The 25596-nt window shown below is 36.7% G+C and overlaps 1 protein-coding gene across 3 annotated transcripts; it reads left to right on the top strand.

The window, feature by feature from the left end:
* Positions 1–1529: 1529 nt before the first annotated feature.
* LOC131255566 (aldehyde dehydrogenase family 2 member B7, mitochondrial-like) lies at positions 1530–24772 on the top strand. 3 transcript variants are annotated; one of them, XM_058256315.1, is made up of 11 exons: positions 1530–1667; positions 14719–14844; positions 15514–15656; positions 15746–15899; positions 16395–16624; positions 18999–19088; positions 22023–22196; positions 22283–22420; positions 23509–23646; positions 23736–23797; positions 24216–24772. In XM_058256315.1, the coding sequence occupies exons 1-11, from the start codon at positions 1592–1594 to the stop codon at positions 24487–24489; spliced, it is 1605 nt and encodes a 534-aa protein (XP_058112298.1). In that variant the 5' UTR covers positions 1530–1591; the 3' UTR covers positions 24490–24772. The 3 variants fall into 3 exon arrangements, with proteins under 3 accessions (XP_058112298.1, XP_058112297.1, XP_058112299.1); XM_058256314.1 differs by lacking the exon at positions 1530–1667 and adding an exon at positions 8117–8278; XM_058256316.1 differs by lacking the exon at positions 1530–1667 and adding an exon at positions 11961–11985.
* Positions 24773–25596: the final 824 nt, after the last annotated feature.

Genomic DNA, 25596 nt, shown 5'->3' with positions numbered 1-25596 from the left:
AGCATACTAATATATTTATGGACATATTAATATGCGATTAGTATATTAAATATCATATGTCCATAAATATTAGTATTTGATTTAATATTAGTATTTGATTTAATATTTATATTAGTATATGCGATTAGTATATTTATATATTAGCGATGTCCATAAATATATTATAATAGCATACATATTATATATTAGTATATTATATATTACCCCAAATATTATACATTTATAAATATTAGTATGCTAAATTATACATTTATAAATATGATATTAGTATTTGATGTCAAATATATGGATATCAAATATTTATAAATATATGGATGTCAAATATACATCAAATATATATTTATAAATATTTATGGACATATATTTATATATTTATGATATCATAAATATTAATATCATATATTTATATATTTATATATTTATAAATACTAATATTTATGGACATATATTTATATATTTATTTTGATATCACAAATACTAATCGCATATTATAGATCAAGTTTATATTTGTTTTTTTCTCTTCATCCACATATGTATGATCTTATGAACAGTTTGGATGACAAATAAACATTAATGTGGAGCCTAGCAAGTTTTCAACTGTGTAAATCATTATCCCTGCTCTTTCTTATGGTATGATCCACTTGATCTTTGTATGTGCTTCAATTAGATGGACAAACGAATGGACGGCGTGGATAGACAATATACATTCAAGGTGGGCCCATCTGAGTTTACTCAGTAAGATGAGGGCTTATTGAGTAACTCAGTAGGCAATCCAATTTCCGTGTTTGGATACCATCCAATCCATTCATCTGATTTGCCACGTGGGGGTGAAAAAATTATCGAAAATGATAGTATTTTAAGACTCACGTGGACAATGTCACATGAATTTAGAATTAAAAAAAAAATGTAGAGTGGACCACATGAATCAACCTAATTTTACTGATAAGGCCAACGAAGGGTGATGCCGGTGACGTGGATGGCGTCAGTTTCAAGCGTGTTGAGTGGTTTCCACCAGTGATATTAATTACCGTTGTCTTTTATAGGGGTGGCCATAAACACTGCCAGAGGAGTGCCCTGCTCTAAATAGCTCGCACAGCATAAAATCCTCTGCGTCTGGATTCATTCGGAAAAAGCTCTCAGGCTCTAGTGATGTATTTATTTTATATATGTTTTTCTAAATTATTTTATTACATGAGTCCAAAAAAAAGATAGATTCAACTCTCATTCAGAAAAAGCTCCCACAAATACATAATTAAAATTATTAAATTGTGTTTGGCGGCTTATATTTGAAAGAGTGGGAGAAATAATTTTCACTTGCGCATCGGTGGTAATTGGTGGTAATTAGAAATCCACATAATGTATCACAGGATTTTTAATGTTTTACTGTGATTTTTTTTTAAGTGCTATTTGGTACATTTGATGTGGATTGGATCTCAATTCACATTAAATACACTCCCCAATTCCTATCTATAAATGAGAGAGTGTGAAAGGGAGAGGGAGAGAGAGAAATTACCTCTGTAGTTTAATTTTTTTTATTTTTTTTTCCGGATTGATTTTCAAAGCTAACAGATCCTCCATCCATCGACCGTACATGGCGGCTAGAAGGATCTCATCCCTCCTTTCTCAATCTTTCTCTTCTTCTTCTGCAGCCGCTCCACTTCTTCAAGGTATTTATTATTTTCTCTTCTTTTAGTTAATTGAATTTCTTTTAGCTTTAAGTAGATGTAAATGGTGTTTTTTTTTTTTTTTTAAATTTTTATCTGATTTGAATTTAGAAAAATGAAAAGAAAATTTTGAATGTATTGGGAGAATCAAGATTCAAGTTAAAATTATTATTATTTCTTTGGAATTGTTTTGGACTGTTGATTCATATGTTTTTTATTTTTCAGTTGATTATGTAAATTGGTTCTTTTTTCTCCTAGTTGAAATTTCAGCAAAAAAGAAGAGATTTCCAATTCAAAGGAAGAATCGCCTATAACTTCTAACCTTTTATGTGCATGCAACATCCAACTCTTCTAATAGGTTTTCTGCATCTTCAAGATCATGCAAAAACCAACCACAACCACTCATCAAGTGGACCACACTTGTATTTTGTTGCTCATATTGGTCTGCATGTTGTTTTCTATGTTGTGGCCCACATGATCATCCGACAGAGATGACTTTTGCAAAATGTGATCCTTATCGTGGGGAAAATATATTGGACGGGTTGGATATCAAATGAAAATGATAAGTTGGAAGTTATTCACTGGATGAACCTTGAGTTATAGTCTAACCGTTTGAACTTGGGACCTTCTCAAGAAGAACGGCTGAGTCTTAGAGTCTGGACTAGGTGTCTGATTTTTCAAATCCCTAGTAAATTCTGGCAAATGATTATTGTTACTTCTAACATACATTTGCAGAGGATGGAAGTCTCCCTCTTGAAAACCTTCTTGTCCAAAAGGGGGCCTATTAAGATAGTGGCCTCACCGTGATGTATGTCACTTATCCACGCTGTCCATCCATTTTATCAGAACATTTTAATGCATGAGCCCAAAATTGAAGCAGATCCAAAGCTCAAGTGAACCACACCAAAAAAATAGTAGTTCAGGTAACGTCCACCGTTGAAATTTGTTTAGCTCCTTCGGCCCACAATGATGTTTATTTGTCATCTAACCCATTCATGAGGAAAAACACAAATATCACCTTGATTCAAAACTTCCGGGCCTTCAAGAACTTTTCAACGGTGGCTGTTCAATTTTCACTGTTTCCTGTGGTGTGGTCCACTTGAGCTTTGGATTTTCCTCATTTTTTTTTGATCATACAATAAAATGAGTCGGGCAAAGGGATGAATGGCGTGGATAAGTTACATACATCACAGTGGGCACCACAATTTTTACTCTGGGATTTAGAGGGATAATTTCAAGCAAAGCCTCTGTCAGGAAAGCTGTAGGAATCACTAAAGAAAATAATAATTACTTATTTAAAGTGATTTTATAAGGAAAATTGAATACCAAATGGGCCTTCAGGGCAAGTCATGGTGGAAAATGAAAACATTGATAGAATGATCTAAACATTTGAAGTGGGCCATTTTGTTACAGCTGTCTGCTTTTTATGAGCTATAAGCAATAGTTGGGATGGTTAGAATCATCAAATCACTGTAGTGGTAAGAAAGAAAAAGAAAAAGAAAAAAAAAGAAGACGAGACCCATCGGATCTTCTGAACCCTCTGAATGTGGGTCATATTGTTACAATCATTAACTTTTTACGAGCAATAATTCAGATGGTTAGCATCATCAAATCACCATACTAGTGAAGAAAGGACATGGCTAAAATGAGCATTAACTCTTTAAAATTAGGTCATTTTGTTACAACCATATGCTTTTTATAAGCAATACTTCAGCTGGTTTACCATTGTTGGCTGCTCTGTTTTTTTTTTTAAAATTATGCGGCATATCAGAATTGATGCAGCGGCTCGATCCAAATCGATCAACTTTAACTCTCAAGAGCCAAAATAAGCATATATGTCCAATATGAATGCATATGACTAGATTATGAGAAAATTTGTTGCTTACTTAGCCACTTGCAGAAGTTTATAACGATTAGCCGATAATTGCAGGGTAGGATTTTTCTTCCGAAGATAAGTTACTTTATGCCTTTCACAAGAAAGGACTTTCAAAATATCAATGCAAATCAAACAAAAATAAAAACTCACAATCAGCCTAAGAGTAACTGCAAAAATGCATCTCTTGGAAGAACTATTTGATATTGGATAAAAAACAACTTCAGCGTATGAGCGTAGAATTGGATTACAACCAAAGATTACAGTTACTTGATTACTGTTACTCCTAGGATAAGCAGAGACAAAGTAAATCGATAAGATAAATAAACAAATTTATTGTATCGGATTGAATAGGTTATTGGGTTTTTCTCCAGGGAATTCCTATGTTATTTATAGATTTCTGTTATAGCTTATTCTTCTGTATTCTTTTTCTATTACTGCAATGGTTAAAGCAGCCGAAAAAGCCTCTTGCTAGATCATTTTCTTGTTACGTTTATTTTTTGCGATTGTTCCTCTTCCAAATGCCATCCACACCGTTCATAACGTCCATAACGTCATTCCTTCTTGGATCCATGCTCTTTGACTTTATTACGATAGTTATCACATCCAAAGTGTCCACATGTCAAGTTTGCATAACATCCAAGTTGTTTCAAATGTTGGCCCCACCACCCCAAAAACACATAATAAATAAATGAGATTAATTAATTCTTCGTATAGGCCGTACCACATAAATCAATGGACAATCATTGATTTTATAAAAAGTGCATATGTTGCCCACCTGATGAGTGGTGGATCGGCTTAATTTTTTGGCAATATAATGATCGGGATGGATTCAAAGGCTGACAATTTGTTTGGATTTAAATAATTTTTTGGCCCATCCCCTAAAATAATCTTGCAAAACTGATAAACGTAGTGGATTTTTCATAAACATTATAGCAGGTCCCACCTAATGAAAATCCACGTACGTGGTGTGACTTCCGTTTCAAACTCTTTCCAACCCAAGGGAAGCGGCTGTGATAATGATTCTCAACCTTGAAACTTTTTTAAGGCCCACCGATGATTATTTGCCATCCAACCCATTCATAAATTACATGGACCTGGATTAATAGAAATAAAAAATATCAGCTTAATCCAAAACTTTTATGCCCTCTAAGAAGTTTTCATTGGTAAGAGTTTAATACCCATTGTATGGTTTACCTACATCTTTTACTTCAGTAATTTTTGGGATTATATTATGAAATGATACAAAAATATTTGTAGTCGGTGTGGATAAAACCCACATATCACGATGGCCACTCAAAGCTCCTGCCCGTTCCAACGGGAGACTGGCGGGGTACGACGCAATCGGATGCCGTTTTGGCTAGTGAGGCTGGTGGCTAGTAGTCGGTTGTATATGGCCCCACCATGATCTATGTGTTTTATCCACAACATCCATCCATTTTTGCCCATCATTTTAATAATTTATCATGGAAATGAAGTAGATCAAAATCTCATGTGAACCGTACAGTGGGAAAACACAAGATAATCATTGAGTCTACCATTGAAAACCTCTTAGGGCTTATAGTAATATTTATTTGACATCCACTAGGTAGATTAGGTCATACAGACCTGGATGAAGGCAAAAAAATAAATATAAGCATGATCCAAAACTTTTGTAGCCCCAAGAAGTTTTTAATGGTGATAGTTCAATCAACATTGTGTGGCCCACTTAAAATTTTTATCTACCTAATTTTTGGCTTCAAACTATAAAATTATTTGGAAAAATTAATGGACGGAATGGATGAGACACACATATCATGTTGGGTCCACAAGGCACCAACATGGGAGTAGCTAATCCGTTTGTTCGTCCAGGTAGTCAGGAGGGGATTGCTTCATGTAAGGAGTGGTTGCTCGGATGCTATTTAGGGTCCACTGTGATATTTATGAGAAACCCACTCTGACCATATGTTTTGGGATATCATTTTAAGACATTCGAGTAACAATGGGGCAGATTCAAAACTGGAGTGGGTCATACAAGATAGAAAATTTGGAAATAACTTTTCTACCATTGAAACCTTTCTCAACTCCACGCTGATGTTTATATGTCATCCAAACTGTTTATAAGGTCATCTATAACGGGATGAAGTAAAATCACAAAAAATTAAGCATGATAAAAAGCTTTTGTGGTCAAATGAATGTTCCAATGGTAGTTACTGAAGCTTGATTATTTTCTCTTCCGTAGCAAATTCGAATTTTAGATCCACTTCAGTTTTGGCCTAATGTACTAAAAATAATATCACAAATATAATAAATGGGATGGATATAATACATGAATATGTACCTAATCACCATTCACATCACCTAAATCAATTTCATTTTTAGAGCGAGGATGGAAAGCCAGATAGATATTGCTAATTTCTTCAATGAAAACGGGGGAGAGGGGAAGTCTTAGTGAGTATTTTGACGTATTTTAATCTCAACCGTTTGGTAGATCCAACTACTGGTTGTAGATCCAACTAATGATTGTTGAGATTCGCACCTAACGTGGTTGGAACCGGTTGGGGGCGATCGTTCCCATTACTGTGATGCAATCTCGTGCAAACTTGGCATGAAGTTGAGTTGTGTGGGTCTACCATGATGTGTGTCAAACGTCAACACTCTGCATTTGATGGGTCCCCTCTAAGATATTGGATATCCAAAAAATCGGCTTTATATGGAGTTAAAGTGGGCCATACCATTTAAAACCATGCAAAGACATGCCTAAAACATATAAAAGCATTTGGTGGGGCCCAATTGAGTTTTGGATGCAGCTGAAACTTGGTCTGACCCTTCATCCAAGTGAGACACACACAATGAATGGTCTAGATTTGTGAACCACATCTTGGTGGGCCTAATAAATGATTATGAATGTTTTAATGGGAGAGTAACTCCTCTCAACTGTTGTATGTGGTGTGGTCCACTCAAGTCATGAATTGATATGATTTTTAAGCCCATGGCCACTATGGAATGGTGCATCTGACAGATGGGGTAGATGTTCGACACAGTTCGGTGGGCCTGTTAATCGGACTAAAATACACGTAAATAAATATAAAATCACAATAATTATGATTTCCTTTACTTTTCCGCCGCCACCACAGCTGATCATATGGTCCTCAACCCTTATCAACTTCCAACAAGTACATTTACGTGATTTTCCAATGCGAATTGTAAAAGCCTATCTGGACCCACCATGGATGTACATGAATGAAATATCTCTCATGCCTTGTTTTAAACAATGTATGCCACGTGTACTTTGGGAAAGTAAGAGTACGTGATTATTAGAAATTTGATAGATTTCATAAGATCCACTCCGTCCATCAGCTACACTGCCTCATTTTAATTATTGAAATAAAAAACCATGACCATCTAAAACTTAGGTACGCTGCTTCATGGGAAACAGTTGGGAGAAAACGTGCAGGACTCACGGTGGTGTTTGTGGAAGCAGACTGTGTAGCATCTCACTTCGCTTAAGGCGTGTTTGGACGGGCACAATCCATGAGATTGGATTGTATTAGGGTGGATGGCAGCCATTTCAAAGTAATGATGGCTGCGTAGGTGGATGGGATTACTGTATCCAGGGATTTTACCACCGAGTTTGTTTAGCACGTTTGGCCAATCCTGGGATTACACTTGGCCAATCCCATCCAATCCGTCCAACCAAACATGTCCCAGGCAAAATAGACGGGATTAGGAGGGATTGGGTGGATTTTAAGGTAATGATGGTGATGTTAGTGGATTGCTGTGTTATATCTAGGCAGAAGTTTAACGTGTCTGTTTGGCATACAGGGCTAACCTCAGGATTGCTCTTTCCCATCCCTTCCAATACAATCCAATACCTTCCAATCCGCCAGTCCAAACACGCCCTTAGAGTGCTAGTAAACTCTGTGGGGTCTATCATGATTTATGTATTTTATCTGCTCTGTCCATCCATTTTAAAAGATGATTTTAGGGCTTGAGACCAAAACTAAAGTATATACAATGTTCAAATTGACCACACCACAGGAAACAGTTGAATTGAATGTCTACCATTCAAAAATTCTTGAGGGCCACAAAAATTTTGGATCAAGTTTATATTTGTTTTTTTCCAAATAACCACATATGTATGATCTTATGAACAGTTTGGATGACAAATAAACATTAATGTGGAGCCTAACAAGTTTTCAACTATGTAAATCATTATCCCTGCTCTTTCTTATGGTATGGTCCACTTGATCTTTGTATGTGCTTCAATTAGATGGAAAAACGAATGGACGGCGTGGATAGATTCAACTCTCATTCGGAAAAAGCTCCCACAAATACATAATTAAAATTATTAAATTGTATTTGGCAGCTTATATTTGAAAGAGTGGGAGAAATAATTTTAACTTGCGCATCCGTGATAATTGATGGTAATTAGAAATCCACATAATGTATCACAGGATTTTTAATGTTTTACTGTGATTTTTTTTTTAAAGTACTATTTGGTACATTTGATGTGGATTGGATCTCAATTCACATCAAATACACTCCTCAATTCCTATCTATAAATGTGAGGGAGTGAAAGGGAGAGGGAGAGAGAGAAATTACCTCTGTAGTTTGATTTTTTTTTTTTTTTTTTTTTCCGGATTGATTTTCAAAGCTAACAGATCCTCCATCCATCGACCATACATGGCGGCTAGAAGGATCTCATCCCTCCTTTCTCAATCTTTCTCTTCTTCTTCTGCAGCAGCTCCACTTCTTCAAGGTATTTACTATTTTCTCTTCTTTTAGTTAATTGAATTTCTTTTAGCTTTAAGTAGATGTAAATGGTTTTTTTTTTTTTTTTTAAATTTTTTTTATCTGATTTGAATTTAGAAGAATGAAAAGAAAATTTTGAATGCAATGGGAAAATCAAGATTCAAGTTAAAATTATTATTATTTCTTTGGGATTGTTTTGGACTGTTGATTCATATGTTTTTTTATTTTTCAGTTGATTATGTGAATTGGTTCTTTTTTCTCCTAGTTGAAATTTCAGCAAAAAAGAAGAGATTTCCAATTCAAAGGAAGAATCGCCTATAACTTCTAACCTTTCATGTGCATGCAACATCCAACTCTTCTAATAGGTTTTCTGCATCTTCAAGATCATGCAAAAACCAACCACAACCACTCATCAAGTGGACCACACTTGTATTTTGTTGCTCATTTTGGTCTGCATGTTGTTTTCTATGTTATGGCCCACATGATCATCCGACAGAGATGACTTTTGCAAAATATGATCCTTATCGTGGGGAAAATATATTGGACGGGTTGGATATCAAATGAAAATGATAAGTTGGAAGTTATTCACTGGATGAACCTTGAGTTATAGTCTAACCGGTTGAACTTGGGACCATCTCAAGAAGAACTGCTGAGTCTTGAGTCTGGACAAGGTGTCTGATTTTTCAAATCCCTGGTAAATTCTAGCAAATGATTATTGTTACTTCTAACATACACTTGCAGAGGGATGGAAGTCTCCCTCCTGAAAACCTTCTTGTCCAAAAAGGGGCCTATTAAGATAGTGGCCTCGCCGTGATGTATGTGACTTATCCACGCTGTCCATCCATTTTATCAGATTAATGCATGAGCCCAAAATTGAAGCAGATCCAAAGCTCAAGTAGACCACACCAAAGAAATAGTAGTTCAGGTAACGTCCACCGTTGAAATTTGTTTAGCTCCTTCGGCCCACAATGATGTTTATTTGTCATCTAACCCATTCATGAGGAAAAACACAAATATCACCTTGATTCAAAACTTCCGGGCCCTCAAGAACTTCCGGGCCCTCAAGAGCTTTTCAACGGTGGCTGTTCAATTCTCACTGTTTCCTGTGGTGTGGTCCACTTGAGCTTTGGATTTTCATTTTTTTTGGATCATACAATAAAATGAGCCGGGCGAAGGGATGAATGGCGTGGATAAGTTACATACATCACAATGGGCTCCACAATTTTTACTCTGGGATTTAGAGGGATAATTTCAAGCAAAGCCTCTGTCAGGAAAACTGCAGGAATCACTAAAGAAAATAATAATTACTTATTTAAAGTGATTTTATAAGGAAAATTGAATACCAAATGGGCCTTCAGGGCAAGTCATGGTGGAAAAAGAAAACACTGATGGGACGATCTAAACATTTGAAGTGGGCCATTTTGTTACAACTGTCTGCTTTTTACGAGCTATAAGCAATAGTTGGGATGGTTAGAATCATCAAATCACTGTACTGGTAAGAAAGAAAAAGAAAAAGTTAAAAAAAGAAAAAAGAAAAAAAAGACGAGACCCATTGGATCTTCTGAACCCTCTGAATGTGGACCATATTGTTACAATCATCAACTTTTTACGAGCAATAATTCAGATGGTTAGCATCATCAAATCGCCATACTAGTGAAGAAAGGACATGGGTAAAACGAGCATGACTCTTTAAAATTAGGCCATTTTGTTACAACCATATGCTTTTTATAAGCAATACTTCAGCTGGTTTACCATTGTTAGTTGCTCGGTTTGTTTTTAATTACGAGGCATGTCAGAATTGATGCAGCGGCTTAATCCAAACCGATCAACTTTAACTCTCAAGAGCCAAAATAAGCATATATGTCCAATATGAATGCATATGATCAGATTATGAGAAAATTTGTTGCTTACTTAGCCACTTATAGAAGTTTATAATGATTAGGCGATAATTGCAGGGTAGGATTCTTCTTCCGAAGATGGGTTACTTTATGCCTTTCACAAGAAAGAACTTTCAAAATATCAATGCAAATCAAACAAAAATAAAAACTCACGATTAACCTAAGGGTAACTGCAAAAATGCATCTCTCAAAAGAACTTGTATGAGCATAGAATTGGATTACAATCAAAGATTACCGCTACTTGATTATTGCTACTCCTAGGATAAGCAGAGACAAAGTAAATCGATAAGATAAATAAACAAATTTATTGTATCGGATTGAGTAGGTTATTGGGACTTTCTCCTATGTTATTTATAGATTTCTGTTATAACTTATTCTTTTATATCCTTCTTCTATTACTGCAACGATTAAAGTAGTTGAAAAGCCTCTTGCTAGATCATTTTCTTGTTACGTTTATTTTTTGCGATTATTCCTCTTTCAAATGCCTCTCGGTCACTTGTTTCACTTTTATTGGTCAAGGTTTTATTTTAGTTGTCCTTTCTATTTCTCATATAATGCCACATGTCACTCCCTTATTTACTTTATCAGAATTGCCAGACATATGGTACAACATTGCCCCCTACATCGCTTCGCCTTTGATAAAAGGTGACAACGATGTTGTTCCATTGTCCGATACAATAAATGCAATAGGCCATTAATCGACGTGTTGTTTCCACATTAATTTTACTCGACCAATGTTGTATCAAGAGATATTATTTGCCTCACACTTAAAGGTTGTCCATGTGACACGTTGCATAAAAGCGTATCATATAAGGAGTCATGATTTCCTCTTCATTAATACACACATATCGTGACTGATGTATAAGCAACTTTGAAGTCGGTGCTTCACTCCTTTCATTCTTTCTTCTCTCTTTGGCATAAGCACTTCCCGATTTACTCTCTTCAAATCATCACAATGACTCATTTCCTTCTCCTTCTGCTTTAACTTTCCACATGGAATCCTTCATTTAAGACTTTGATGTTGATCTCCTCTTCAATACCTCAAACTAAGCCAAACAGTACAATATTGACACTTAGTCTTGCTTTCCACCTGTCAGTCACCTATGAACACCTTCACAAAATCGAACCAAATCCACCTAATTGAGTGTGACCCTTAACCGTGGGGTTCGCAGTGATGTATGAGTCTTAAATCCATACCGTCAAACAATTTGGAATCTCATTTTAGGGCATGATCCAAAAAAAATGAAGCAGTTCCAAATCCTAGATGGGCCATAGTACAGGAAGTAGCTGTGATTGACCGTTAAAACTTCTTTTGTGCCACAAAAGCTTTGGATCAAGATGATATTTGTGTGGTCTCTTCATCTTGGTGTTTGTGACCTTATCAACAGGTTAGATAGAAAATGAAATTTCCGGTAGAATCCATGAAGTTTTTAATGGTGGGGATTCAATCACGGCTGTTTCGTGTGGTGTGGTCCACGTAATTTTTGACTCACTTTCATTTTTGGGATCATGAGCTTTCAAAATGGTTGGACGGTGTGGATTTAAGACACATATATCACTGTGATCCCCACAGGGGTCCCACCCACTTGGGTGCATCCGGGGTCTCACCTAATCCGCTCCATCAGGATGTAAGCATTTCCTTTTGTTAAACCAGTTACATGTGTTTGATTTTTAATGATTTATTCTGTAATGCTTTCGAGGAATATTCTATTCAACCGAGGCTGTTGAGTCTGTTCAAGTGGAACCTGTTGTCTGATCCAACCCGTTCATCTAGTGGGCCCCACCGTGGATTGACCATGATGTGGAAATCACCCTGGTTGGTAGTCCTACACCTTCAACCAGTGTCCTGCAGCTAGACGGTTGAGAAAGGGATACAGTAACGGTACAAGTTCAGTGTAGAGATGGCCAAAGATTCCATCTCTAGGATGAAAGAAGATTTTTGAAGCGTGGGTCCCATCATATCAACCATTTGGATCACCAAACCATGGCCCCAACGGTATGGGCTTGGCGCCTGGAAAGCGACTTGCCTGTGCCCCCACCGCAAGAAGTTCGTGTGGTTGGGAGCTACGTGGGGCCCACAGAGATGCCCGTGACAAATCCACTCCATCCATCAGCTTAGAAAGACCATAATAGGAAAGGAGTCCAGAAATCAGGCAGATCCAAAACTCACGGGGGGACAAATCACGCAAAACAACGGTAAGAAAGGAAACGTCCACCGTTGAAACATTCCTGGAGCCGGCCATGATGCTTATATACCATCCAAACCGTTCATAGGGTTATTACCACTCAGATAAACTGTAGGTACAAATTCTGTGGCCCCCACAACAATTTTCAAAGATAGCCATTCAATTCCCGTTGTTTTGTGTGATGTGGCCAGCCTGACTTTTGGATCTCCCTGATTTTTGGACTCCTGTCCTATTGTTGTCTTCCAAAACTGATGGACAGAGTGGATTTCTCACGGAAATCTCTGTTGGCCCCACATAGCTTCCCACCTCATCAACTTCCAATATTTTGTAAACCTTGTTGTGGCTCTCCAAAATTGTAGGCGTATATGACAAAATGGGATTTGGTAAGCGAGGAGTTGTAGTGTGTGCAAGATCTGAGGCATTCATTCGATGGTCCCAGCTCCCAAGTCCGGACAGTGAATGTTCCTTAGCCCTGGAAAAAAACCATCTAGTCAATTTATCAGGTGGGCCACAGTAGCAGAAAGATATGGATGGTTAGGAAACTGATAATCAGCTATCTTCATTGTAAGTAGGATGCATGCACTGTGATAGACTTAATCCCATAAAATGGATCGATTTATACATTAATAATGGATATCAAACAAACAAACTATAAAAACATACCTGATTGGAAAGTCATAGAATTCTTGATGTGATGATACACGGGGTTGTTTCTATATCTTCCACACCTTACACTCTTTAGAAAACCCCTTCAATGATACTACATTTCTCTACATATTGGTGAGGGGACAAATATCGTAGTTTATAGAAAAGAGCTTGAAGAAGTGATGTAGGTGGACTAGAGAAGGCCCGATCGGAGGCGGAAATGATCCCAGCTGTCAGAACCTTAAAATAGTCGTATCTTGAAAACCGGAATGAGTTTTTCGGATAACCTACTTAAGCCAACCAACCCTACTATGCCGGGTTGACCACACCGTATTTGCAATTTTCCATCAGATCGACGGTCAAAAGTCCATTTTATTTCCACTTTTACTATAAATAGTAAGTTTTAATTCAATCATAACTTTTGATCCTTTGAGTTGTAAGAGTCGTGCCCAACATGAAAAAGGGCTTAGAAAAATTAGGAGAATAACGTGGTTGGGTCAAATTGGACACTTACCATTTTTGGCCGAAAGCCATGAAGTCCAGTAGGAATGATGACCGTCTATAGATAATAAGTTTACTATTTATAGTAAGTCATGTTTTTTGGGAGTTTGAGTCTAAAACTCCGTCCTAGGGTTGAACTGATTATTTAAAGGATTATAATTTCGTTTTTATCATCAATCAATTTATTTTCGAATTTATTAGAAGTTATTTCTATTTTATCCTCATGGATTCGAGGAAAATCTGTGAGGAATCCAGAGAGCTCCATGGATTCAGAGTAGTTATCCCTGACGAAGATGGTGATCAAACTCATCACGTCCTTCCCTGCATCAAGAAGTTGCCCATCACAATTTCTTCCGGAGGAAGTCCTCGCATGATAGAATTCTGAATATTGTGAATAGGAAATACAGTTCAAGACAAATCAAAACCATAGTAGGGGCATTTACTAGGGGCTAGTTATAGGTAGGATGCATGCACTGTGTTTGAGTTAATTACATAAGAACGAACTGATCTATGCATCAATAATGGAAATCAAACAAACAAGCTGTAGATAGTTATCTGATTCGAAAGTCATAGAATTCTTGATATGGATGCAAGAACATGTTTCTGGATCTTCCGCACCTTGCACTCTTTAGCAAACCTTAAATGAGACTATAGAAAAGGTCTTGAAGAAGTTGCCCATTACAACTTATTCTTCCATCAGAAGTCCTCGCATTATAGAATTATATCTGAATCCTGTGGATAAGAAATACAGTTCAAGACAGATCAAAACCATAGTAGGGGCATTAACTATTGCTTACTGATTAGGGAAAGGCCTAGTTTTAGGTAGGATACATGCACTGTGGGGACTGCCCTATATTTCCTGGATCCCACATGCCTTTGTGTTCTGTTTGGCTCTTGAACATGCAGTGCCTGGAATTAGTACTCTTCTCTGGAATTTGATACTCAGGTGTGGCAAAAAAAAATAGGACCCATTCACCAAAATGCAATCTCAAATATTTTTTCTTGAAACCAATGGCAAATGTAAAAATGATCAAAGCTAGGAAGATTGTATTCACTTTTCACTGGAGGCTTTCTTGTAGAATTAGATGAATATTCCAACTGCTTGGATGCTTTTCACTCAAAACTCTGTATCAATCATCTTCTGATTCTTATGGCAGTGAAGTTCCTCATTGTGGCAGTTCTATTTACAGAATTCTATGTTGTAAAATAAACTTCAGGCAGAAATTATAAAGGCATCCGTCGACTTGGCACCACTGGTGCAGCTGAAGAACTGATAATGCCACCTGTAAAAGTAGAGCATACCCAGCTACTAATCAATGGGAAATTTGTAGATTCAGCATCAGGTCTGTCCTTTTAACTCAAAAACAAGAATATTGCTTTCTTTTGGTAACTTAGTGATGTCTTTTTCCAATGAGATCAGCCATATCTTCAAGTGTTAGATTTCTTCCAGACTCGACAGTTCTTGTAGTTACTGGTTCTATCTTAAATGTATGTGGTTATTGCCCAAATTCTTCACATTGTATCAGCAGGTTGGACGGTATATCCATATATGTATTCCCATTGTATGGGATATCGGCATCCTGTTTTTCAGCAAATGTGGAGTTGTTTCCCTTATATGGGTCCTTGTTCACATCCATATATGAGCATGATGGATTAATCTACTCTGCACCAGATGACCAGAAGCTTTTTCAATCTACTGTGGAGTGATTTCAGTGGCCTTCTGCCAATGAAGCTTCTCACTGATTATGCCTCTCCATTAAGGGGTTGTTTGGATGCTTGTAAGTTTTTTAAGTTGTAAGTGACTTTCTTAGAGGGAGGTGACTTATCGGTTTTTCTTTACAGGTTGTAAGTGATTTACAAGTGAATTTCCTCTCCCAAATACCACCAGTAAGTGACTACTTGTATGTCACTTCCCACCTAAAGAACTTACAGGCATCTGAAAGACCCCTAATTCGCCTTCCTTCAAGGCATGGTTTAATGAAACTCGAATCGGGAACTTCATTTGGCCTCAGGAAAAACCTTTCCAACCTTGGACCCTAGAACAGGAGAGGTGATTGCTCATGTTGCTGAAGGTGATTTGGAAGACGTCAACCGGGCTGTCTCTGCTGCTCGCAAAGCGTTTGATGAGGGACCATGGCTAAAGATGTCTGCATATGTAACAATCCTCAACTTCTTTTTCTTTCTACATGTCGGAATATGCGATCTTGGATAGTATGTGAAGCCATTTTATATGTGAATATCCAGGAAAGATCAAAGATACTTTACCGTTTTGCGGATTTAATCGAGAAGCACAATGATGAAATTGCAGCACTGGAGACTTGGGATAATGGGAAGCCTTATGCACAGGCTGCTGAGGTTGAAATTCCTTTGCTGACACGCTTGATTCGATACTTTGCTGGTAAGCAAAAAAAAAAGAAAAAGAAGAAGCTAGCCCATGCTCTCACATAGGGCCTGTTTGGATAGCAGATAACGACAGTGTAACGCAATAAAAGTGACATTATTATGATTTTACAGTGTTAGTTTAAACACGTAATTCAGTGGTCAAATGCAGATGTAACAAGAGACAAAGAAATTGTAATCATTACAAATTTACAATACATTACAGTAGAAAGCTCTTATCCAAACACAGGAATCAGTGTATTTTTCCCGTTGATTTGACATTTCAGTAAAGTAGAATTATCATCATTCACTTTTATCACACCTACTCAAACACAGAAATTCTCGGTCAAATTACTTGTTGACCAGGAGAGGTATTGTAATTTGTAATCCTTGCACTTTTACCATTCATTACGGTCGTAATTCACCATCCAAACAGGCCCTAAATCTGAATGGTTTCTTTAGAGTGATTGGATGAAACAGATTTAGCTAATGTTTCAGTTGGAAAATTCTCCAGGTTGGGCAGACAAGATTCATGGTCTCACTGTTCCAGCTGATGGGCCATACCATGTTCAAACCCTTCATGAACCAATTGGTGTTGCTGGGCAGATTATTCCATGGAATTTCCCACTTCTCATATATGGTTGGAAGATTGGTCCGGCATTGGCATGTGGAAATACTATTGTTCTGAAGACTTCTGAGCAGACGCCTCTATCCGCCTTATATGTGTCAAACCTATCATATGAGGTGGGTGTAAGGAGTGAGGAATATCTTTTATTTTCTTCTGTATTAGCATGAATTCTAAGTTTTTTATATGAAGTATTTCCCACTATACTGTCAGCCATCATTCGCAATCACTGTGCATTGATAGTGCTTGTATCATCATTTATAAATGTGAATCAGTTGTATGAATATTCAGTAATTATCACAGGAAGATTTATGTCCACTGAAACTAGCCAACTGTACCTGCAAATGCACGTGGAACAGATAATTTTATAAATTTAATTACAAAAAATAAATAGTTTAAAATTGATTAAAAATATTTAATAGGGATATTCAATAAAATTTCTGGAATTTAATTTACTTATTTTTAAAATTAAAATATGTAATCAAAACCACAATAGTACATATGGTACAAATTAACATTTTATTAAAAGAGAAATATATAGTTAAATATTTAAAAGAATGTCTCTTATTCAAAATATTTAACAATGTACAATAAATAAAATTACATCTATTAAGAAGTACCAAGACTTTAAAACATTTAAATTTTAAATAACTTTCAAATATTGCAAACTAAATATTTTATTAGAAATTTTAATTATAAAAAGAATATAGGCTTACCCACAATTTTAAGGGTGAACCCTGCTGTCATGTGTGTACAAAATCTACTCCCTTCATCATTTGAGCCCCCTCGTGTTCTCAACTTGGGCGGATGAAAACTCAATGGGCCACACGATGCAAAATCATGACTAAAACCTCTACATCACTTTGTGTGGCCAACATGAATTTAGGGGTGAGCTGATTTTTCCATTCATCTTGGTGAGGCACATTTTGTGAATGAATTGGATGTCATATGGAAAATACAGTAAGCCTTGCACACAATCTGAGTTTTTCAGTGGTGGAATTTTCCCATTCCAATGGTTCCCTATGGTGTGACACATGTTTTGGATTGACTTGATCTTTGGGATATTTAGTGAACTTCAAGGGGTACATCTTTTGGTTGGAGTGGATGTAGGCCCTACATCACGGTTGGGTCCATACGCGAAAGTATAATAAGCTTTGTTGAAGTGTTTACAAATTTAATAAAAACACCCTTCAACTTCAAGTAGTATAGATCTTATAGCCATAGGAGTAAAATCAGAATGTATAATACCTTGAATCCCTATTTTTATAGCAGTATAGATCTATATTCTCAATAGAATCTAGAATTCAAATTTACGATATCCCTTCAATTCATTCGATCTTTTGTGTTAGAATCAAGTAGTTTCTGTCCTAATAACAGCCTCATTGACAAGATGGTACCATAGGTGGAAAAAAAATGAAAGACTTTCAGTTGATTCGACAACAAAAGGAGGATGGATCTCCCTTGTCATATAGAAAATTTACTTAACATGTTTCTTAGAGTAGGAACATTGTATTGAATGTTGATCACTTCTACTGCCCAATTAGGTTGGATGATGCATTTTGATCTTCATTTTGGAGCCCCTGATCTATTTCCACAGGATTCAAACTCTAATAAATAAGCCACCAATTCCAATAGGAAGATTAATATGTATTTCAGGCTTCCAAACTGAGAATCGATGAGAAATTAATGGTTTCTGGTGATTAGAAATAGTTCTTGCAACAACTATGATTCAATTTCCAGTAAATATGGTTAAATGCCACCAATCAAGTTCAAATAATCCATAAGGAGACATGTTCTTTAGCTTGCATAAAATTTACAGCTGACACCCAAAATAACGCAATGTCCCTATGTTTGTTCTATGAAGAGAAAATGCAGCAACGATTCCCAAATATGCTTGATTACTTTTTTGAAATAAAAAGAGAACACCAGAAAAGATTAATAGTTACCAAAAACCATAGGTTTGAGAAATATTATACTTTTGGAGACTAACATGTGACAGTTTTCCAAAAGTTCAACTGTAATGTTGAATGTGTGTGTGTAGTTAGGTGGTGGGTGTTGTTCTGAGGTTAACCAGATGAATGGTTTTCAAACACTGAAAATGTGGTCCTCTCTCCAATCACTTCACGGGTCCTCTTACTTCAGTCACCTGTACACCAATCTCCACACATGGAATTCACATACTAGTTTCCCCAGAAACAATGGAAAACTTTGTGTACGTCCTATCTGGTTCATCTCGATCAGAGCATTTTTTTTTTCTATCCTGGTGGATTGATATTGATGTTGTAGTTTCAGCAAGATATATTACTTATTTTTCTTGGTCTAAAAGAGCTTCTATCAGGTAGCTTTTAAATGCTGGTTTATGTTTGTGTTTTTGCTTTGTTTGAATTTGAATGCAAAAATTTCTGCAGATGCTAAAGAAAAGCTAATGCATTTTGTTTTTTTCATTTTTTTTAATTCTTCCACAGCCATTCTTATATTATTTCTTTATTGCAGGCTGGTCTTCCTGATGGAGTTCTGAATGTGGTTTCTGGACGTGGTCCAACCGTTGGTGCAGCTATTGCCTCTCACATGGATGTGGATAAGGTATTTTAGAAGAGTAACTTGTTTTGAGTTTTTGAACTTGTGGAGAATGAGCCTTGGAATATGTTTGAATATTTCTCAGGTTATCTGAGTTAAAATGTTTTTAGGAAGGACCAAAAGATCAGTGTTAATTTGAAATATTGTTTCAATTAATACAGCTGAAAATTCCGTCTTTGAGTCCATGCACTTGTTTCACCAAATTATAAATCAATGCATTTCATTAGTGACACTTAGACTGAGAAATTGATTCTATTCCATGAAACATTCCTTGTAACGATAGTGGAGCAAGCCTTAAGGTGGGGAATGATGTATGACGGAGAACAGATCCAGGTTTTTTTTTTTTAAATGAAGAGGCTATTAAATTTGCCTCTAGGTGTAAAACAAGCAAGTTCCGATCAGCTCGGCGACCTATGAAACCTTTTTCTATGAATAGAGATGTCTCAGTACCCTTCAAAAGAGATAGGAAGGGATGGATGTTTCAGATATTTCCTAAACCTAGCAACTGAAAACAGACCTCAAATTAATGTAAGGAAGTTAAAAACCAACTTTTAGTCAACTTCTTAAGAACCCAACTCAAATTAGATCTTTGAATATTTCAGAACTTATTGACATGTGTCCTAATCTTTTGTTTGGCGATCTGGACTGTCAATTGGTGGTGACAGTGTGGATAGAACACAAGTGCTATGCGCCACTAAAACCACATTGAAAGACGTGTTTCATAGAGTAGTTGTCATTCATGTAATACTATATGATGCTTCACTGAACTTAATTGCATGAACTTCCTCCATCTCACACCTGAATATGCAGCTGCTTCCCTTCATGCTTCGTGCCTCTATGGGCTGAACAAAAATGTTGTTTTTTGTTCAGACAAAAAGATACAAGAAGATGCCACCTTTCAAAGATCAGTGTTTGATTTATCTCCGATATTATCGAAATATCTCTGATATTATCTTTATCTCCAGCTCAGTGATACCGATAACAATGGTAGAGATACTGATAACACTGGTAGTATAAAAAATTTCAGGTATTAGCAATGTATCGCTAAATATCGCCAACGTATTAATATTGCTAATGTAATCGCCAATATTTTCAACTATGTAAATTCTAGGTGTCGCTTGTATTGCCAATGCATCAATATTGCCAATGTATCACCAATATTTTCACCTATGTAAATTCTAACTAATGCTTGTATCATAAGTGTATCGATGATATTTCAATACTATCGCCAACGTATTGATATCATCAAAATTTTGTTTATTAGAAAAAAATTTATTTCAAAATTTTTTCCTGGGCACATGGTTGTATGTAGTGTTCAATTCGTCATTGATAATATTAATAATATCTCGATATCGCAACATGCGCGATATTGAGACCATAATATTTCTTAGTGAAATATCATGTGTTGTTGATATTTTGCAATATCGATGGATGTTTGGATTGTTAAATAGGGCGGATGGGATGGTTGGACTGATTTCTTACAATAGTACATGCTTTTAAGGCCCCATTAAATGGAAAATTGTTATATATGCATTCTTTTTGCAAATTTTTTTATTTCTAAATATTCAAATATGTAAGTTTTAACATGTCCTGAAGTTTCGCTGAAAATTCCACCATTTTTCCCATGTTTTCCCACATTTCCAGTTATCAACGATATTATCGGCGATATCGATATCGTTTCCATATCCCTGGCAAGCAAAACTTTGATACCAATACCTCGAACACTGTCAAAGATCCAGATCATTCATCTGCCTTGGCCAGACCATCCATCTTGGTTGGTTCTATCATTAATAAGCCATGCCCCAAAATCTCCTCAATCAGTGATCTTAATTGTCTGATTGATAACATGCAAATGGACAAGTAGCCAGCTATCTGTATGTAAATGGAAAAGAGAATTCAACAATTGCGTGGAAAGAAGTTTTGGGAAGTCTTTCAGAAGACGAGCTATCATGTTGGACCCAACTAGATAAATAGTCTTGATCAAGGAAGGTGGGCACAAGATACATTTGTGGGCTATGATAGCCGTAGAGACCATGAATTTAAATTCTTTCCATGTATGGGGTAATTATATACAGATGTCATATTTATTACCTTCCTTGTATATGATGACATATCTCTATATGAAGCCTTATTGGGGTAATGCAATATATAGAAACCATTCAAGAATTCTCCAAATTCTTTCTAAGTTATCAGGCCAAGCAAAAAAATGGGTACAAGATACAGTTGTTTGCCAAGTAAAATATGACGTTTTTCTTTATTGCTTGCCTATACTACCTCAGAAGTTATACCGCAGGCCTGATATAAGGGCTCGTTTGGTTGCTTGTAATTGGAATACACTGGAATCCAAATTACATGGTAAATGGAATCAATGTGAATTGAAATCCTCAATTGTGTTTGGATGCCAGTAATTAGAATACACTAGAATTCAAAATTTTTGTTTGGATGCCTGTAATTGGAATGCATTAAGTAAATCACTTTTAATAAATCCAATTAGTATATGTGACATTTGACATAATAATTGTAATAAGGCCATTGAAATATATACTCTGGCCCAAAATAAGGAAATTATAAGCCTCGGTTGGGCCATAAAAGTCTGACTGTGTTTGGGCATTTGTATGCGATTCTCAGCCTTTTGGGAGGGATTCCAATTCACATGATTTTGCTGCATGCCATTTCACATTGATTCCAATTACCACTGTTTACCCTCAACCAAATGACCCTTTTTGCACATGCGCATCCATTTACCACCGCTTATAACGGTTTACCATCAACCAACCGAACCCTAAGTTTAAAATCAAAGCATAAAATAACTCAAGCCTGGCTATTGACATCTCTAAATGTAAAAACAGCAGATGATTCTTGACTACTTTTCTGTCTACGTTTCCTGCCAATGTTATTCCTTGTCTCACACACTTACAATTCTTTCTACTTTCTTGGCAGATTGCATTCACAGGATCAACTGCTACTGGTAAATTTGTGCTTGAAATGTCTGCCAAAAGCAATCTTAAGCCCGTGACATTAGAGCTTGGAGGGAAATCTCCTTTCATTATATGTGAGGACGCTGATGTTGATCAGGCTGTAGAGCTTGCGCATGCTGCTCTGTTTTTTAATCAGGTGTGTCTGATCAATTCAACATATAGAAATTTTCTGGATTTCATGGAGAATGATTTTATTGAAAACTAAGTCTGATTTGTGTACAGGGACAATGTTGTTGTGCTGGGTCTCGTACGTTTGTTCATGAACGTGTTTATGATGAGTTTGTAGAGAAAGCAAAAAACCGTGCTTTGAAACGTGTTGTTGGTGATCCTTTCAAGAAGGGTGTTGAACAAGGTCCTCAGGTAAATTAGAAAATTTCTCTCTTCCTTTGTACATGAACACATTGTTGAAGAAACATTCCCAAATAGCTCTTGCAAAGACGCAATGCACGAATATAGTCTACTGGCTCCACATCTCAAAGACACAATTCATACATTGGCAATAAACATGTCTTTTCTGCGAGTTGTCCACAGTGAGCACCCTAATCTTTACCACCAAGGAAACACATTAACCTTGGACAACCCTAGTAGACTTGGTTTTTGTTTTAACAAGAAATGAATGTATTTGATTTGGGGATCATCTTATTTAATAATGACAAAGAAAAGATAGAGAAAACAACCGTCATAATATATTTTATTGATTTTGAATTCATTTACATCCTCACTTATCCCTTGATTCAAAAATAAAGTATACACCGCAAAGTACAAGTATTAAATAGATTCGGATATCAATTCTGGCAGCATTCTGGCTTGCGATATATTCATCTCAGCAAGAGAAGTGTCATGCAGATTATAACATCTTTCATTCTCCCTTTCAACTCATTTTGAATGGAAGCTATAGGGTCCAAAATGGCGGACCTGAACCTGACACATTTTCTAAATGGGTCTGATAAATTGCACTTGGACCTGTTAAAATAGGGTCAGGCCCATTGGGTACCCTGACAGCCCTAAAAAGGCTTGAAGGAGTGCGAGAAGAAGCTAAAATAGACAAGAAGAAAAGGATGATTAGTTTTGTAAGGCTACCCTTAGATTATGAAAGAACTCTTACAAAGAGCAAAAATACCCCTATATAATAAAAGAACCAACAAAGAGCAAAATGACCAAGATTTAAAAAAAAACAAAGGCATCCATTCTAACAACATATACTAGTAGTCCATTGTTTTGCAGTCTTCCACTCATTTCATCAATCTTTTTATGGTGCCTTTTAAAAAAAAATAATAATAATCATATGACAACATTCCAAAAGGCTGGAAATTCGTCGCCTGCATTTGTAAATTTCGTCCTAGTTGTTTGTGTTTACACCTATTCTTCCTGCCTCTTATGATTATCAAGTGTTATTTTAGACAAGCTCATATTAATGATACTGTTTTGTGGCCCTTTTGAATTTCCAGATTGATTCACTGCAGTTCGAAAAGATAATGAAGTACATCAAATACGGCATTGAAGAAGGGGCCACCCTTGAATCAGGTGGTGAAAGGGTTGGCAGCAAAGGATACTATATTCAGCCTACCGTCTTCTCAGATGTCAAGGTATCACTTTGCCCCACTCCATCAATGGTTCCTACATCAAAGAAATATTACTAGGACTAAGCCATGTTTTAACTGTTTATGTTAATTAGGATGACATGCTGATAGCAACAGAGGAGATTTTCGGCCCAGTGCAATCCATCTTGAAGTTCAAGTGAGAGCTAAAACAGTCTGAGACATCTATATGTCTAGGAGGAATGCTAATTGCAAATGGTTTCATGCACATGAGTTTCCATGGTGATGTGGCAGACATGACCCAGACTGCTCATCCAGCAATCTCCAGTGAATATGATCCATGGAGCAAATTTCAGGCTGATCAGATAATCCTAAGTGCTTGATTAGAGTAAAAAACACCCAAGCTTTCTGGTCATGTTCAGTCATGCAATTAGGATGGTTCAATAGGCCTGAAATGTTGGATATGGCCCATAAATGTTGTATCGCACCAGGTGAGTGGTCTGGTGTTGTATACATCTTTCACATGCAAAAAATCATGTGCTATTTGCATCCCTCGTTCACATGTTGTTTAAGTTCTCCTTTTACATTCCCCGTGCTTACATTCCCATTGATAATAGGGACCTCGATGAAGTGATCCGAAGGGCAAATGCCACTCACTATGGGCTGGCCGCTGGAGTTTTCACGAAGAGCTTAGACACAGCTAACACCCTGACCCGTGCATTGAAAGCTGGGACAGTATGGGTCAATTGCTATGATATCTTCCATGCAGCAATCCCTTTCGGAGGGTACAAGATGAGTGGGCAAGGTAGAGTAAAGGGCGTCTACAGCCTTCAAAACTACTTGCAAGTGAAGGCTGTTGTTACTCCCTTGAAGAACCCTGCATGGTTATGATCTCTTGAAGTTATTTTAAAAGCTATTTGGGTCATGCGACGTAAGTTTTTTAGTATAACTTATGTTGATGAAAATAAAGATGTTCAGGCACCAATTTCTGCAATGCCATGTATTGGTTTAGCTTGGATTACAATATTCTCTTCTAGTTTCCTTTGCATTTGTATGCAGAAGTGAATTGAATTGTGATTGTTGAGTTTAAACAGGAGTCATGTCATGCCATTTCCTAGGCTTCATTAAGAGGAAGTAGCCCTCAAATTGCAGTTACAGTCCCTTTCAATTTCAACTTGAAGTCACATGGTTTGCAATATGTATCCAATCCCTTAGTAATAATGAAAAGGTAACTACAATCTGGTCATTTAGACTTCACTAGAAGAAGTGGCATGTACAAGGCATGTAAAGAGATGGAAGAGAGAAAAAGTAGAAGTCAGAAAAGGGGAGAAAATATGGGAGAAATTGTAGCAGACTACATGCAGAGAGAGAGAGAGAGAGAGAGAGAGAGAGAGAGAGAGAGAGAGAGAGAGAGAGAGAGGTCATGGTTTCAATGGTGGGCGACCCATATTACATCTTCATGTGTTGTGACTCTCAAGCTTTAGATCTGCCTCTGTTCTGGGGCCACATCCTAACATGAATAGGTAGAGCAGATGTATGGTGTGGACGTTACACAGTCATCACAATGGACCCTACAGAGCTTTGTTGCATAGTCTCCTTAACTACGCTCCGTGTGGACTACATGCAAAGAGAAATTCACTACTTGCATCAAAATGTGGGTAAAATGTAAGTAATCTTTTTTAGGGTGAAATTTAAACTATATGCTGAACAATAGCCCATTTTTCAGTTCTCAAGATACCTGATTTCATATACAATGCCTTCTCATGTCCTTCAAATATTTGAAGTTTTCAGATTTCTTCTCTAATAGGAATGGCCTTCTATATCTTCGGTTTCAACGATGGTTCATGATCTATCTGGCTAGGTTGGTTTTCTTCTCTAATAGGCTAGGCCTTCTATATCTTAAGTTTATGGTTCATGATCTATCTGGCTAGGTTGGTTTTCTTCTCTAATAGGCTAGGCCTTCACGGTTCGACGATGGTTCATGACCTATTTGGCTAT

This window comes from Magnolia sinica, chromosome 9 (assembly GCF_029962835.1).
Source record: "Magnolia sinica isolate HGM2019 chromosome 9, MsV1, whole genome shotgun sequence".
Classification (NCBI taxonomy): domain Eukaryota; kingdom Viridiplantae; phylum Streptophyta; class Magnoliopsida; order Magnoliales; family Magnoliaceae; genus Magnolia; species Magnolia sinica.
Note: the sequence above shows the minus strand (reverse complement) of the source record. Positions and strands in the feature narration are given on the sequence as shown.